Source organism: Harpegnathos saltator, unplaced genomic scaffold, assembly GCF_003227715.2.
Source record: "Harpegnathos saltator strain DR-91 unplaced genomic scaffold, Hsal_v8.6 scaffold121, whole genome shotgun sequence".
NCBI classification, from domain to species: domain Eukaryota; kingdom Metazoa; phylum Arthropoda; class Insecta; order Hymenoptera; family Formicidae; genus Harpegnathos; species Harpegnathos saltator.
Genome location: NW_020229897.1, coordinates 358,691 through 375,154, shown reverse-complemented (window position 1 = coordinate 375,154; position 16,464 = coordinate 358,691). Strand labels below are relative to the sequence as shown.

The following is a 16,464-nucleotide window of genomic DNA, read 5'->3' as shown; positions in this document are numbered from 1 at the left end:
GTGTAGATTAATCAGACCAAACTGGAAAGAAAAGTCACGTACCATTTTGCACAAATTGCAATAGTTATTAAGTTATTAAAACGTCTGGGCCAATGAGCACACGGGAGGCGTACTAGACAGAAATACGATGACAATGAACAAAAGAAATAACTTATGCGGAACGATTTTCCGGGTGTGCAAAATAGAGAAAAGTGATTTTACGTGCAGTGCAAACGTTACGTGAGACAGGGTGTTTAGTGCATAACTATAGAGTACAGCTGGTGTGTTAATGCATCCTACCATTGAAGATGAAGAAAGAATTTTGTGTATTGACCAGCCTCATGCAATTAGCTGATTATCTTTCCTACGAGTATCCAGAAGTAAGTCATTTGTCTTGTCTATTGTCATCATACTTCTGTCCAGTCCCGTCTACCGTTTCCTGTCTGCTCATTGGCCCAAATGTTTTAATTAATAATTTAACAACTATTGCGATTTGTGCAAAATACACGACTTTTATTTTCAATTTGATTTGATTAATTTTCACAATTTTTCGTTTCCAATAAAAATACACACACACATATATATATGTGTGTGTGTGTGTGTGTGTGTGTGTATATACATACATACATATGTGTGTTTATATACATGTATATATATATATATATATATATACATGTATACATCGTATATGTATATGTATATACGTATAATATATAAGTATGGAAGAAATTTCACTTTCAAAAGACAAAGAACCCACCATCGGCGTCGCGTTTGATCACACATACGCTTCTTAGAATTATAAAGCAGGCAAATTTGTTATGACAGATATCTAGTCGTAGTCTCTCTAATATGTAAGTTTCACTTCCACGTTTAACGTAAAACTATAAATTTACAAGAGTACAAAAACGGCTGAATAATTTGATGGAGACAAAACGAAATATTGTGTTGAATCCTACAAATATTGCTGGTACGATATCAATGTTGCGAAATAAAACTTACATTCCCTTGAACTTGAAGATCATTGCGTTGAAAGCTTCGGAAGAATCGCTTGAACGGGCGAGTATATAGGTATGTGCTTTACATTTATATTTGTGTTATATTTCTCTCTCGCTACGTTTACTCATATCTCAACGACAATTTCTTTATTTAAAAATATATGTTAACCCGCGTACTGTTACGTAACTAACTTCACGTCGTACATTGTCTCTGTTCTATATCTGGTTTGACCGAGGAAAGGCGATGGCTCATATTCGATATCGACAGATAAAAAATTGCGTATATGAGGTGCCAGTTGAATTCGTGAAACATGAATATAGTATTACGTAAATTCATGAGATACATTCGTAAATTTTTTTTCTATTCTGTTCACGCGTACCGACAATTCCTAATGTCTTTAACGGTGTTGGTTGACTAAATAACGAGAAAAGCTATTCCATACAGATATACAAATTTATAACGATATTTGTCGTTCATGAGCGATGATCATTGTTCAACGTTAAACGTGTTATCAAAGTGTATCAAAGTTAAACGTGAGCCATTTTAGATAACGAAAACGATGTACCGACGCATTTTGAAAACATTTTGAACCAGGAGTTCTATGCTAATCTGTATATACCTATCGATAATTATCAATTTGGTACATTAATGATATTTATCGTTTACACGAGCGACAAAAATAAATATAAATTATTCTGAACGTCGTTGCAAATGACAAGTCGTTAATATGACTTTATCGATAATATATATGCACATTCAAAAGATAGAAAAGATATTTTTCAGCCAATAGCATTAAAGATTCATAAGAAAAATTCAAAATTCGTACATGTTGGTCCAGTGGCTGTTATATGTAGCGTAAAACAAGGAAGAAAAGAATCTAAATATTATGTAGCAAATAAGAATACGAAGACCCAAACAAAGATAACAAGTGACTTAGCAGTTGGCTAGCAAATACCTAGCCATCGTAAACACTAATGTGCAACATACAGGGTGGCCCACGCGAAGTATGACAACCCAAAAACTCGAAAAATATTTGTCGTATCAAAAAGTTGTTTACGAGAAAGTTTCATGTATTCGAGAAGTCTTTCTAACTATGTAAACAAAACTTCGTCCCATTGAAGGGAGCGGGAATAACTTCAATAATAATTTCAAAGGGGACTTCTTATAATGTTACATATTTGGACTCTACGAGAAAAAGAAATAAATTTTATTTGGAACATATGTTTGAAAGATGCTTCTACATCAAAAGTTATAAACATTTAAACTTTGGAGTACATTCAAACTATTGTGATAAAACTATAAATTCAATAAAGGATTTCATAGTTTTCTTGTTTTTCTTTTTTTCTTTACTTTATTAAATATTCGAACTGTTAACCATTCACATTTAAACACTTGTTAATTCTTTCTATAAAATTTATCAATTCTTATCACTTATTAATTCTTTCTATAAAATCTTATCGAACTCTGACTTAAGTTAGTTAGATAATATCTTATCTAACAATGTTTCTGGAGTCACGCTAACGTTAGCTTTCCGTATTCACAAGTCCTCTTTCGTTGTAGATGGTTGAAATATAATTTTGAATTCCCTAGATAGTTATATTTCATGGACGTGCGAATAGCGCCTTGGCATCGGATCGATATTACCAGCAATTAGCGCGATATATTGCAGTTGTTGGCTCCCTCTTTCATGACGGTCGCATACAAACTGTCACGTGTTCTATAATTGTGTTAGATATAAGCAATATTCCGATTGTCAAGCAACCATGGTGCAAAAACGCGCTTGTGGTTTTGTCATTTTTCGTCGATTTCAAAATACTATACAATATTTGTTGATGCAGACGTCATATGGAGAACATCACTGGACGCCTCCTAAAGGTTCGTAAAAATCAAAACCCATGATCGAGCACATCGACGGTCAGTATGTTTGTAATGAATTCTAACCTCCGACAACAATGGTACTTTACTAAATTTTATTTTTCATTTCATATGCGCCAAATAATGATGTTAGACAGCTGGACATTTTTGGACAGTTTGTTTAATTAGACACCTATATTAGGCTTGCTCCGAGATCGATTTCGGTAACTTTGCTTTTACTCACAAGGTTGGTAAACCTTAAAAACTAATTTAGATACGTTCCGTAATTGATCAACAGATCAATTATCAAGATAATAAATAATAAACAATCTATCAATTTCTTTACCTGATATTACAAAATTAATAACTAAAATCAAATTTGTAAAGAGAAATATATGGATATGAATTAGAGGCGTGGAAACCGCGCTTTCGCTCCTATCCGATCCCGCTCGCAAGACCAAGTTTCGAGGATAGAGTATGTAGTTTCGAAGATAGAGGATGTAGTATAATACATAGACTTCTAATAGACAGATTTCGCGCATGCGCGTTACAAGGTCCTGAAAGAAATGTAACTGCACCGTACTGCACTGTACAGGCATTTTCATTCCAAAAAATATTAATATTTATCCAATATTTAATATTTCCTCTTGCAATGTCACATTCAATGACACATTCAATATTAAATATTTATGTGATTATAAGACCAATAGCCACTAATCGCTCAGTGAATGCTTCGTTTTTTAAATGAAAGACCGTTCCGATATTCACTGCCAGTACGGAAGATACATAGTTTATGTTACATATACTATAGAGTTTCAGTGCTAGCAGTGAATTTTGGAACACAGCCTATATGATGTGCCATGGGACGTCACTCTAAGATGGCACACCTGTTATATATTACGAAGAGATTTCTAATTATTGAATGTCAACGCATGAATTACAATTGTAGCAAAGAAAAAGCTAGATTTTTATTCATTTTCCCATTTCTTGTAATGTTTTTTTCATTTGAATCATGCACGATCAATGTTCAGGTCATGTCGATTCAGGTGAATCCGACATGGAGACAGCTATGCGGGAGACAACGGAAGAAGCTGGTTTTGTGCCGAGCGACCTAAAAATCTTCGATAATGCGAAACAAGAGATGACATATCAGGTAAATGGAGTGCCGAAGATTGTAATTTACTGGCTGGCAGAGTTACTCAATCCTGATAAATCTGTGAAATTATCGAACGAGCACCAAGCATTTAAATGGTTACCACTGCAAGAAGCGTGTGATCTGGCGAAATATTCTGAAATGCGGAAGGCGTTAAACGAATTCGACAAATACATATACGATAATCTTTTATAATTTTAGATATTAATAAAAATATAAACGGCTAATACACACATGTGCACGTGTGTGTGCACGCGCGTGCGTACGTGTAGATGTATGTGTGTATAGATTTTTATCTAAAAATCCAGCATTAGACTTATTCCGGAAAATTTTATATTTTCTATCTCGGAGGAAACTGTCTTCAAAGCAAAATTAATTGAAAAATAAAACCGGAATTAATAAGTTCGAACAATTCAAGCCTATATACATGTTAACTATAAACCTCAAGAGGCTATCTCTTCCTCTCTTCCTCCTTTCTTTTTGCTTCAAAGTTTAAAAATAATATATAATTATATATATATAATTTTTATTTTATACATTTTATCATATATATATATATATATATACACATACATACACATATAAAATATTAAATAAAATAACAATAAAATTATGTACATATCATATATAACATATTTATTTTATAGAACGAAATTAAAACAAATTACGCAATGTAATATAATGCCAATTGTTATTTATTCGTATGCATACGTATAATAGTGATATTAGAAAGGCGACCTGGCGACGCGGGGGTTCGCCGAAAAGAAGATAATGTCAGTAGAAAAAAACTATTGAAACCTTGGAAACCGTGGAAACAAAACTGTTGTTTTGTTTTCCAGTGTACAATCGGCCTAAGCTTTGTGATAGTAGAGTGGCTAGTAGAGTTTTGACATCATAAATTTGTTTACGTTGTTTGCACTTTTGACACTTTTGTATCTATGCCCGTTGCATACTGGCTGCGATGAATAATATCCAGTGAGAGTTATTTTTTCTAAAGAGAAGCCAGTGTACAACAGGTGTGAGGTATAAAAGTGTGTTAGAATAGAAATGTTAGAAAAGTGCAGGTAACGTAAACGGACCTCATTAATCGACCCCGGGTGGATTAAAATGCTATTCGAATACGCCATATCTTTAATTGCCTAAACTTTATTATTAAATAACTTCAAAACTATCGAATGTCTGAGCAAATAATAAAACAAAGATCAAATATTTTTCAATTTTGGATCTACTTACAAAAAATCAGCCAAATTCGATGATTTATATCTCATGCAGTTCCTTTTTAAATTAGTTTAAGCAGAGAGACACCTGAGAGCAGCCAACACGACATTTTCTGCGACACCGATTTTCCGCACTGGGACAGGACGCCATCTGCATCCATTTTGAGAACTACGACGGTACATCCACTTTCAGGGGCTCGATTCCTGACGGCATGCAAATGAGATGCGCATACGAAAATCTATATTATATGTAACGTAAACTGTACATTTTCGCATATGCATCTTACTCGCACGCCGTCAGGAATCGAGCCCCAGGTCTCGGTGGTAAAATCTGCATGTGGTGGAAGTCCGTGCTACATCCATTTTCAGGCGGTTTATATCCGTGTTGCAATCACAGTTGCCATTTCTGTACCAGACTATGCCCTATGGGCAAGAGCACAGGCTGTTGCATAACGCATAATACATAACGTATAAGAGAATAAACCAATTAGTTTTCTTCATTTCCCTCCTCAGGATAGAAATGAAGAACTCTGATTGGTTGATTCTCTTATGCGTTGTGCAGAAGCTATGCTCTGGCCCTACGTCTAAAAAGAGCGGCGGGGTGGGGGGAGGAGCAGAAAAAATAAAAGTATGTATTAAATATTAAATCTTCGAATACATGTTGCTGTATCAAAGTCTCCTCTATAATAAACGATTTGATATGTCTAGAGACGCATGATGTTATCATTGCCCGCGTCTCGTTCCCTTCGTCCTGCTTCTCAATTCAGCATCCCGTCCGCTCCGGACATTCGCTCGTGGCACTGATAGTGGCCGTCGGTGAGCATTCGATCCGCTCGAAGGAACACGTGTTAATTAACGCGACGAGACTCCGATTATAAATATCCCGCGAGTCGACGAAATATTTGAACTTTTAAAAAAAACATCAAAGAAAATCACGTTGATGTTGTCATGGATGAAATCTCACCCTGGTATATATTTTTTTATTTTCGAAATAAAAAAAGCCCAAAAAAACACCGTGTTGGCCGCTCTCACGTTCCTCTCTGGTTTAAGGCATACCAATCTTATAACTAAAACTAAAGTTTCTAAAAGCGATTTCGGAACACATCTTTAGTACTGTTACTATCGGCGCATTTCGGAACGCAGCTTTTACGTCTTTTATTGTAAATTCCGTTTTACTGTCTTTAGAAACGCACAAGATGTTACACAACGTTGCGAAAGATTTAAATACAGTGTAACGTACGGCGTCCAGTGTCAAGTTTCTATTATCAGTTTCCTTGTTATTCACAAGGTTAATACGTAATAGTACACATTAGATAAAGCGTATAAACAAAAATCCTTCATATTCTCACCCGAATATTATCCAAACATTGTCATACATATTTGTCGTGGGATACGTGACACCTAATGTTTCCTCCGCAAGATAGCGAACGAAACCTAGAAGTTCTACAGAAAACTTACAATGAATTGCAACGATATTATACACTACTTCGTTTGATGAGAACAGATCTGGAGAAAATAGCAAATAATTTCACTGCTTTGTGTGGTGAGTACAATGTAATATTATTTAAGAATGCATATAACACATACATACATGAAACCTAACCTATTAATGATCAATATTCCACTTTTAAAACAAATGTTACATTATAAAATAAAATATTTTTAGTAATTTTAAATAATTTACTTTCTGTTGGCCTCCAAAACTAAAATAAGATTTTCTATTGCTAAATTAATAAAAATTACTGAGAAATTTTAGTATCAGTCTAAGAACAAAACTAGTAGCTTTTTGAAATCATAATCAATCAATAAGTAGTTTTAAATAACTTTAAAAATAATATTAAATAGTTTATTTAAAACATATATTTGCATAGAAATAATTATATTGATTTAAAATCCTTTAAGAGATCCTTTAAAAGTTTATTTAATGTATAGTATATTCTTAATAATTTGTAGTGTAAGTAGATATATGATAATATTAGTAGTATGTATTTTATTTAACATATAGTGGTCAAAACAATATATCTTTATTTCTTTCAGGAAAGTAACAGAATTGGTTCTCAGATCAGAAATATAGATTATAGTGTAATTTACAACATATTTATATACATATATATGCATATATTGTAAAATCTTAAGTTGTATAAAATGGAATCTCATAAATCAATACATATACAAAAGAGACTGGAATCTTCATTGCACAAATCTCCAGTTTCTTCGTCACCGTTACGAAAGAAATCTGGTATCCAAAAGCAACCATCCAATATTCTCTCAGAAAATGATGATGAAGCAGAACGTATTGCACGTCGACGTGAAATTTACACACCTACAACTGCACCACCTGGATCTAATAGAAGACATTCCTTGGGTCTGGGATTTCTAGCAAATGTTCCAGTACCTCAAATGGCCGAAAGCATAAATCAATGTATAAAATTGAGTGCTGAAAACAAGATCAGTATAAAGAATGCATTTAGTTTAGAGATGATTGACTTTATGACATATATGATAAAGAAACAAGACAACAATATGTCTAATCTGCAAGTAGCTAGTACATCTTTAGACGTGAGCAGTAAGATTTATGGGTTTCGAGTGGACAGTGTATACACAGAAATACTTAAGATAATTGGCGGATTGGATAAGCAAGTAACTGAAAATGTGCAAGATGAGGAAAAAGAAGAGGAAGTACTGCAAGAAAATGCAGACACGTATCCAGAAGTATTAAAGAAAAAGAAAAAGAAAAAATCCAGACAGAATGTCTGCAGCACCATAGAGGCATTAAGAGGTAACATTGAAATCATAAAACCATTGTCCATGATGATAGGTGAGGGCGATCTACAAACTAGCGATATGCTTTACCAAGCGATACTGCCGAATCATGCGAACTCTGGCTTTTATCAGCATTTATATAATGACGTGCTCGTTGACGACGTAGAGCCAGAGAGTCCAGTTAATTCGACAGAATACGACATATCGACAATCGAAGATTTTCAAAACCTGGAAATTTGCGCGTCGTACTCGAATTTCAAGTTTCTTGGCTGGTCTGTTGAGGATGAGCCCGGAAAAATATCGGACACATCAATGACGGAACACAACGACGACCAGACAGACAATCGCTTCCAATTCGATCTTGACGCTACCGTAGAACACGAGGATGAGAATTCACCACCTGATCTCATCAATTATTTTGACATTGAAACGCAAGACGACAAGCTTGTATATGAATGCCATCAACGACAAGTTACAACAAATCAAACGGAAAATCTTGTGGATACACCAGCTGCGACTACAGCTGAATCGTCCAAGTTTATCATCACATCAGAATATTCATTCGTTCTACCAAGTACAAGCTTGCATTGGGCTGGACCGGCTCATTGGAAGTTTCACAATTTCTCAAAACCTCCCGTAAACACGGTCATAGACGATAAAGTTGTCGGAGCGTGCATGCAAGCACCGCTGAGGAAAAAAAAAGAAATTAGTCTATCATACGAAGAGAACAAGGATGTGACAGAATCAAAGTTCACGCTCAGCCAATCCAATAAGCTACAAGCAAAAACCGCTAAAACGGAATGGAATGCCGAGAAACTGACATTGCCCGAGGATATTCACTACGATATTACTTTGGCAAGTAAACTGTATCTACAAAATCTGGGTATTAAATCGAAAGACAGCGATAAGGATGATGCCATAGACGTGTCTGACAATGGCAGGTATGATTACAACAATCCAAACGACACTGCGGACTACTGTCCCGATGTGCACAACGGCGATTATGACGAGGGTAGGGATAATAATGATGAGAATGAGTGTAACTTCGAATTCGAGGACGATAATAATGCGTTGGCCACCCAAGGCTTCACTGGTGATAATCTAATCGCGGCACCGAAATTGGCCAATAAGATATCCATCGCATATTGCTTAAAGGCGAAGAGAATCGACATGCGGCAACTAAAAAAGTCCATCTGGAAATGTCTCAAGTCCACGGATAGTGAAGATAAAACGCATATCGCAGAAGCGGTAGAGCAGACGGAATCGGACACCATGAAGGAGCCCAAGTTATTCAACGATGTTTACAAGATGGTGCCGAAATTATTGACAAAGAATAACGTCGAAGCGTTGAGCGTGCCGCTCTTCTTTATTTCTCTTTTACATTTAACGAATGAGAAAACATTGAGTCTATGTTCGTTTCCAGATATGTCTGATATTACCGTTGAAAAAGATTGAGATAAATTTACTTTTTGCGTATGTATTTGCGTGTATATACACGTACATTACATGTAAAGAGAGAGAGAGAGAGAGAGAGAGAGAGAGAGAGAGAGAGAGAGAGAGAGAGAGAGAGAGAGAGAGAGAGAGAGAGAGAGAGAGAAGAGGAAAGCAAGTGATATACATGACAAATGAATATTCTGTGTTAGATTGTTACAATACGAGATATTGTCATATTGTAAATTGATGATCGTCGATATTTTCTAAAGAATTTCGACATTAACTGTTGCCTATGTTAACATATAAAAGAATTCATACTATTTTGAATAAACCATATTATGTAATTAACACATTTATTATATGATACAAACCTCATCATGATTTGATCGTTACTTTCCGTTCTGAGATTTTCAGCTTTGTAATGAACAGTTGGATTAAAGATGAAAAGAATATTCAGATAATAATCATTTTTGCAGATATCCACAGTCAACAGACGGGAGAAACGAATCGACGATATTTTGCGAAGGATCACCAGCAAAATGATCGTACTAGTTAATCAGATGCTAGCGTGCAAATATTTACCCTATACGATGTACCGGCAACGAATATTATACATACAAATTTTTGTTAGATACAAAAAATAAAGCATTCTTTTGTATTTTAATTTGAAAACTTTCGACTTTATCATACGAATGAATCTTCCTTGATCTTTGTAAAAATATCTTTGTAAGATCATATTTATAAGGAATGTTCTCCACAAAACGTTTTCTGCAAATACAACTTATATATATTTACACAATTTTATATGTATTTCGATGCGTTATTGTTTGCCTTAAATAAATCCATTATAAATTCCTCATAATCTTTTCAATGAATTTGCTCCGCATTTTTTTTTTTTTGCCGAGAACTCCGCATTAATTGCGGAGCCACAATATCAACGGCAGAAATGAGAACCTCCTCTAGCGTATTCACCGCATGGTAAATACGAATAGGTTCTGTTCCGTGCTACAAGTGATATAAGATAGAGTCTAGACGGACAGCGAATCTATGATTGAAATCCATGATATGCATCTAAAGCCAGCGGCACGCGGTGCTTGTTTCGTGCTGGATTGCTTGCTGGATGAAAATACTGCGTTCTGATTGGTACATTTCCGAAGATGGATGGAAATGCACTAATCAGAACGCAGTATTTTCATTCAGCAAGCAATCCAGCACGAAAACAAGCACCGTGTGCCGCTGGCTTTAGATGTTTATTAAAATAAGTCACAAATTGATTTTTTTAATACTTTATTCCCAGCCATTCCCACCGAATTTATACGAAACACTCTTTACACTCTCTATCTTGATCTGTAATAGACGAACTCGATCATTAAATAGTAAACGGCTAATGAAAATCGATGAGTGAATTTAGAAGCGTTTTAGAGCGCTTGGAGTTCCGTACCCCGAAATATTTTAAATTGGTTCTAACACGGAAATTAATGATTTTAGAATAAAATGTTTTCGAACAAAAATGACTTCTTTTTCAATTTAGAATCCACTAATGTTAAAATTTTTTGGAGATATGCTATTCAAAAAACGAAGTTGGTGCCTCCCACGCCGCAAGGGGATAATTACGAAAAATGAAAATAAGTCCACGTGAAAGGGCACATTCGAGCCGCCAAGAAGACCAAATCCAAAACCCATTAAAATCCATTAAATCCAAAATCCATTAAAATCTGGCCGTTTTAGAGCTGTTGAGCTGTAACACTTTATTACGGCCCACCCTGTATATGAATGACGCGCTGTATCGTGCGCAGAATGGCAGTGACGTTAATGGCACATGCGTCGTGCTTTGTTTTGACGTATGCTGTCGAATACATAATACAAGCGGAACGTCATGATTTGTCGCGATGTCATTTAAGTAGCTGTTGGAGTTAAATGTGTGCTCAGAGATCAGTGGTGGTGTGCCACGTGAACATCGTATAATCATTTCGTCAGGTATCATTGTCTTTCTTTGTTTTTATAATCGCGAGATTATCGTGGAGTATATAATGAAGTATCAAACATAGAGATTCCTCAATTTGAATGACAACACAAAGTGTCATTGTTTTATCGACGATTTTTGAAAAATTTCGCTGGTTGCACACAGTATTTATTGTTAAATTTAAAAGAACGAAGTGGCATTTATATTTCTTCAATAATTAATATTCGCATGCATTCCTATCTTTAGTAGCAGTGTTCATTGACTCCACCAAATTTAAAGTGAATGATGATCACTGCTTAAATATATCAAAACAGAAATCCAAAAGAAATCCATCTTAACATCATGTGGAAGCCGTTTGAGGCTGGCAGTTCACCAGTAGATTGGTGTGAGGGCAATTACAGCATCTCACCAAGCATAGCTGAATTTATGAATACGGTTTGTACATTATATATATAATAATGTATATAATAATATAACTTGAAATATAGGTGAGTATTTTTATGCTGATATTGACATAAAATTATCCATATTCCTGAAAATTATTCTTATCTAATTTGAACAAGATTGCATATATTTTTAAGTACGATTTTTTTTATCGTCAGAACAATGACAGAAAGATAACAATTGGTCTGTTCTTTGTAACTGCACTGCTGAACTGGTGCAATAAGCTAGAATGAGAAAACCTATATTTGTCTCACTTTAACTTATTGCACCAGTTCAACAGTGCAGCTACAAAGAACAGATCAAATATCTTTGAAATTCTGAAATTTTAATGTTTTTTAAAATTAAATTTAAAATAAAGAAATATAAAATATAAATGAAAGATATAAAATTTTATTGTGTTTTATAGATATCAGATCTTTTATTTTTTTGATACTAATTATGGTTAATAAATATTGCAGTTCAGTAATATAGTTTTCCTGTTACTCCCACCTGTACTCATGCATCTATTCAGAGATTATGGACGCTTTGTAAATCCAGGAATTCATATAATCTGGTTTTTATTGATGATAGTAGGACTTAGCAGTGCATACTTTCATGCTACTTTATCATTAATAGGTAAGATTTATGATTATCAATATATTAATTAATAATCGAGAAATAGTGGTTTTTATTATATATATTAAGTCTGTTTTTTTTTTTTCAAAAGACTCCTGAACTAGTGCAATAAATTGGAGTAAAATAGATATACTTTCTCTCATTCTAATTTATTACACTAGTGTGCACTAGTTTAAAGTTCTTCAAAAAAGAATAGACCTATTGTTCCTTAGAACTTTGCTCAATTTGTTTAGTTATTGAAATTTTATCATAAGAATGATAATAATTGATTTTATATGCAACAGGTCAACTATTGGATGAATTAGCTATTTTGTGGGTATACATGGCAGGTTTCTGCATGTTCTTTCCAAGAAGATATTTCCCAAATATTTTTCATAACAATAGGAAGCTTTTTTCTATATGTGCAACTTTACCAACTCTAGTTGCCACTGGCTTGGCACTAATACATCCGGCTGTAAATGCTTTTGCACTGATGACTTTGGGTATACCAGCATTTGGATTTATGATCATAGAATTAAAGAGGTAATATATTTTTATATATTAACTGCTAAAGTCATAAATAAACATCTCATTTTTAGTCCAAACAAAAATATTTCTATTTGGAATAAAGAGTATAATTTTTTTTAACTATAAATTTTTAGTTAGTATTTCTTTTTTTGTTATTATGCACTAGTTGCTCTAATATTTATGTATAAACCATACACGTGGTATGAAGAAAAAGATATTTCTTAAAAATTCAATTTACTAATTTAAAAAATTTAAATTTACTAATTGCATATTGAACTTTTTAAGAACCACTTCAATGAGAGTCTACAGACTGGGATTACGATGCGGCGCTGTTTGGATACTAGCGGTGATTTGTTGGTTAAATGATCGCTTATTCTGTGATACATGGCTGAACCTGAATTTTCCATATCTCCACGCATTGTGGCATTTATTTATTTTCATAGCAAGTTATACCGCGGCGGTATTGTTTGCTTATTTCTCGGTAAAGGAGGAAAAGCCGCAGCAGTTTCCAATGCTTAGATATTGGCCTAGAGATGACTTTGAACTCGGCATACCGTATGTGACTATTCGAAGTTACATTAAATTAGACAATAATTCAAATATATAGTTAGTATTCTCCTAATCGTTAAAATCTGTAATCAGAGTATAATGCATTTATTGCAGTTAAAATTTAGTTATTAAGTCTTTATATGAAAAATTGCTGAAATTATGTTATATGTTAATTTCGTTTAAATGTATTTTCAGGGCTTTCTATTTTTATTTTAATATTACGTTCACTTTAGAGCAATTTTAGCATTATATGCATATGACGTCATGTTATAAGAAATTTGAAAAAAAGATACGTGTTTAGAAAATTACACTCTAAATGGTAATAAGCACTTAAATGGAAGGTTTAATATAAAAATTTTTAATTCTGAACAAATATGTGTTATTAAATTTTTATTAGATTTGATGAAAATTATAATAACCAAGTTATTTTAGTTATTTTTTATGGCAATCTAATTAGTATTTGCACTTGATAGTCTACTAGGCAATTAATATTTCTTTTAATGATACTAGGTATAATAGAAAATATGAAAATCTAAAATTTACAAAAGAGATGTGTGTGTATGTGTATATATAATTAAAATTTCAATTTTTTATATTATAAACGATATAATTAATCCTATTCACATGTACATGGAAATTGAAAAAGCAACATATACAAATAAAACGACAAACTTACAAAAACTATGAAATGTGAAACTATGAAATTGGAAATGTTTATGATTATAAAGATGTATTAATAACTCTTAGTAAATTATTTATAGAATCATTGTGATACATATTTTCTCTCTTAACTTTTTTATAAAAAACTTTTATAAATGTGCTGTAATGTAAATTGTTATTGAAAATTGTAATGTGCACTAATGCATGTTTTATATTTTATGTATTGACTATGTACAGGAATATATAAAATATATATGTACTTAATCGATAACATTCAAGACTTTTATTAGTCATCTTAATCTCTATATATTGGGTTGGCAAATAAGTTCGTTCGGTTTTTTAGAGTAGAATGAAACACAATTTTTTTATACACAAGATAAATTTTAATAAGATATACAATGGCCATTTTTATCGATGACCATTTGCCATTTCGTCTCCAACATCGTTATGCCGCTTTCGTAAAATATCTGGCACTTATTAGCGAAAAACCAATCCACGTGGTTTTTAATGGCCTCTTCATCATTGAAGGTTTTCTCCTCCATAGAGTCCCGCAGTGGCCGGAATATATGATAACTGGTAGGGGAAAGATCCGGTGAATACGGAGGATGAGGCAAAATATCCCAGCCAAGCTGAAACAATTTGTTCTGAGTGGTCAATGACTTATGAGATCTGGCGTTGCCGTGGTGGAAGACGACACCCTTGCGACGTGCCAATTCTGGACGTTTTGTGCAGATTGCTTGGTTCAATTTCGTCAATTGCGAACAGTATACAGTTGAATCAATCGTTTTGCCTGACGGTAACAGTTCGTGATAGATGATACCCTTGAAATCCCACCATACGAAGAGCATTATTTTCTTCGGATGCAATCCCACCTTCCAGGGTATTAGCGGTAAATCGCTGCTGTGCCCCCATATTATTTCACGCGTTACATCATTGTAGACGAACCAGTTTTCGTCACCCGTCACCATTCGTTCCAAAAATGGATCGTTTTCTAGGCGTTTCTGTAGCGATTCGCAAATGGATATGCGTTTGGTCAAGGTAGCCTCATTGAGTTGATAGGGCATCCAAACATCATGCCGAGAAACGTATGCCATCTGGCGCATATGTTGTCTTACGCTTGTGTAGGATATATTTAATGTCGTAGCAATCTCTCGCATCGATTGGGTTGGATTTACATCGATTACAGCCTCAATGTCACTTGAATTAATCTCGGTCGGGCGCATAGTTGCTAGATGCAATATATTGCGACGCTACAGCGCATGCGTGAGACAATGACGTACAGCACGCTGTTTGAATAAAGTCTCAGTATCGTATCTCTTTTAAGGTATTATAGCGCCCGTATTATACTATGCATTGAGAATTGCAATCGAGTAAATTAGATAATCTAAATCGTGGTTATTTTAATTGGTCCGATAGTAATTCTCAATCTACATTACAATTTTTCACTTAACAATGTCATTGTTACATAATACAAGTATTAGTTACATAATACAAGTAACAGTTACATAGTCGAGTGAGAAATTATAATGTTAATGTAACGTAATTGTACTTAGTATCCACTGAACAACATAACCTGGGATAAGGCACTCGCGCAAGAAATGCGGGAAAATTATGCGGGAAGACAACTGATCGGATAGCGCAGGCCCCTCCATAGATCCTGCGATGCGCTTTATTGCCATCATTGGCATAGCTTTCGTAAGCGTGGTCTATAATGGCAGTAAGCAGTAAAACCAGCGGCACACGGTGCTTGTTTTCGTGCTGGATGAAAATACTGCGTTCTGATTGATACATTTCCATCCATCTTCGGAAATGTACCAATCAGAACGCAGTATTTTCATCCAGCAAGCAATCCAGCACGAAAACAAGCACCGTGTGTCGCTGGCTTAAGAAGTAAGCGTAAGCGGTAAGAAATAAACCAATCACAGTCGATTATGACAAAAATAATCAACTGTAGTTGGTCCATTTCTTACTGTTCACGCTTTCTTCTTACTGCTTACGGCCATTGTAGACCACGCTGTAGAGCTCTACATCTCACGCATGCGCTGTAGCGTCACAATATATTGCATCTAGCAACTATGCAGCGAGAGAGAGAAGATTCACTGTCGAGCGGAGTTCACTGAGAGTCGTTATCGAGACACAATCGAAGCATAGTCGATTGCCTGTCGAAGCTTTTCTCGAGTTATTGACGAACTTTAGAGTTCTTGCATAGCGTGCGCCGAGTCGTTATTTGTAGATCTTTGTCTTAAATATACCATCATTTATTTCTTCTTTAACGAATTCGATTACATTTAGTTTCCTTCCTGACAATAGTTCTACTCGATAAGTCAGTT

At 34.4% G+C, this 16,464-nt stretch overlaps 4 protein-coding genes and 1 long non-coding RNA gene across 8 annotated transcripts; 4 read left to right on the top strand and 1 right to left on the bottom strand.

Moving 5' to 3' along the window:
- The first annotated feature begins 626 nt into the window (after positions 1–626).
- LOC112590089 (uncharacterized) lies at positions 627–1,885 on the top strand. Its single transcript, XR_003113990.1, has 2 exons — positions 627–1,047; positions 1,216–1,885. It is a non-coding gene; the product is annotated as an uncharacterized LOC112590089 (long non-coding RNA).
- A 745-nt stretch (positions 1,886–2,630) lies between these two features.
- On the top strand, positions 2,631–4,459 carry Apf (purine phosphoribosyltransferase family protein Apf). Of its 2 annotated transcripts, none has more exons than XM_011142439.3 (2): positions 2,631–2,850; positions 3,876–4,459. In XM_011142439.3, exons 1-2 carry the CDS (start codon positions 2,739–2,741, stop codon positions 4,175–4,177), a joined length of 414 nt encoding a protein of 137 aa, XP_011140741.1. In that variant the 5' UTR covers positions 2,631–2,738; the 3' UTR covers positions 4,178–4,459. The 2 variants fall into 2 exon arrangements, with proteins under 2 accessions (XP_011140741.1, XP_011140740.1); XM_011142438.3 differs by having other exon boundaries at positions 2,641–2,850; positions 3,861–4,459.
- A 1,934-nt stretch (positions 4,460–6,393) lies between these two features.
- Positions 6,394–10,144, top strand: LOC105183963 (condensin complex subunit 2). Of its 2 annotated transcripts, XM_011142441.3 has the most exons (3): positions 6,394–6,742; positions 7,237–9,435; positions 9,873–10,144. In XM_011142441.3, exon 2 carries the CDS (start codon positions 7,345–7,347, stop codon positions 9,415–9,417), a length of 2,073 nt encoding a protein of 690 aa, XP_011140743.2. In that variant the 5' UTR covers positions 6,394–6,742; positions 7,237–7,344; the 3' UTR covers positions 9,418–9,435; positions 9,873–10,144. The 2 variants fall into 2 exon arrangements, with proteins under 2 accessions (XP_011140743.2, XP_011140742.2); XM_011142440.2 differs by lacking the exon at positions 9,873–10,144 and having other exon boundaries at positions 7,237–9,846.
- A 1,059-nt stretch (positions 10,145–11,203) lies between these two features.
- bwa (alkaline ceramidase) lies at positions 11,204–13,842 on the top strand. 2 transcript variants are annotated; one of them, XM_011142442.3, is made up of 5 exons: positions 11,204–11,373; positions 11,606–11,794; positions 12,262–12,418; positions 12,703–12,940; positions 13,211–13,842. In XM_011142442.3, exons 2-5 carry the CDS (start codon positions 11,702–11,704, stop codon positions 13,530–13,532), a joined length of 810 nt encoding a protein of 269 aa, XP_011140744.1. In that variant the 5' UTR covers positions 11,204–11,373; positions 11,606–11,701; the 3' UTR covers positions 13,533–13,842. The 2 variants fall into 2 exon arrangements, with proteins under 2 accessions (XP_011140744.1, XP_011140745.1); XM_011142443.3 differs by having other exon boundaries at positions 11,206–11,373; positions 11,609–11,794.
- Positions 13,843–14,517: 675 nt separating this feature from the next.
- Positions 14,518–15,228, bottom strand: LOC112590044 (histone-lysine N-methyltransferase SETMAR-like). Its single transcript, XM_025305572.1, has 2 exons — positions 14,925–15,228; positions 14,518–14,849 (listed from the first exon to the last, which is right to left on the bottom strand). The coding sequence occupies exons 1-2, from the start codon at positions 15,226–15,228 to the stop codon at positions 14,518–14,520; spliced, it is 636 nt and encodes a 211-aa protein (XP_025161357.1).
- Between the last annotated feature and the right edge of the window lie 1,236 nt (positions 15,229–16,464).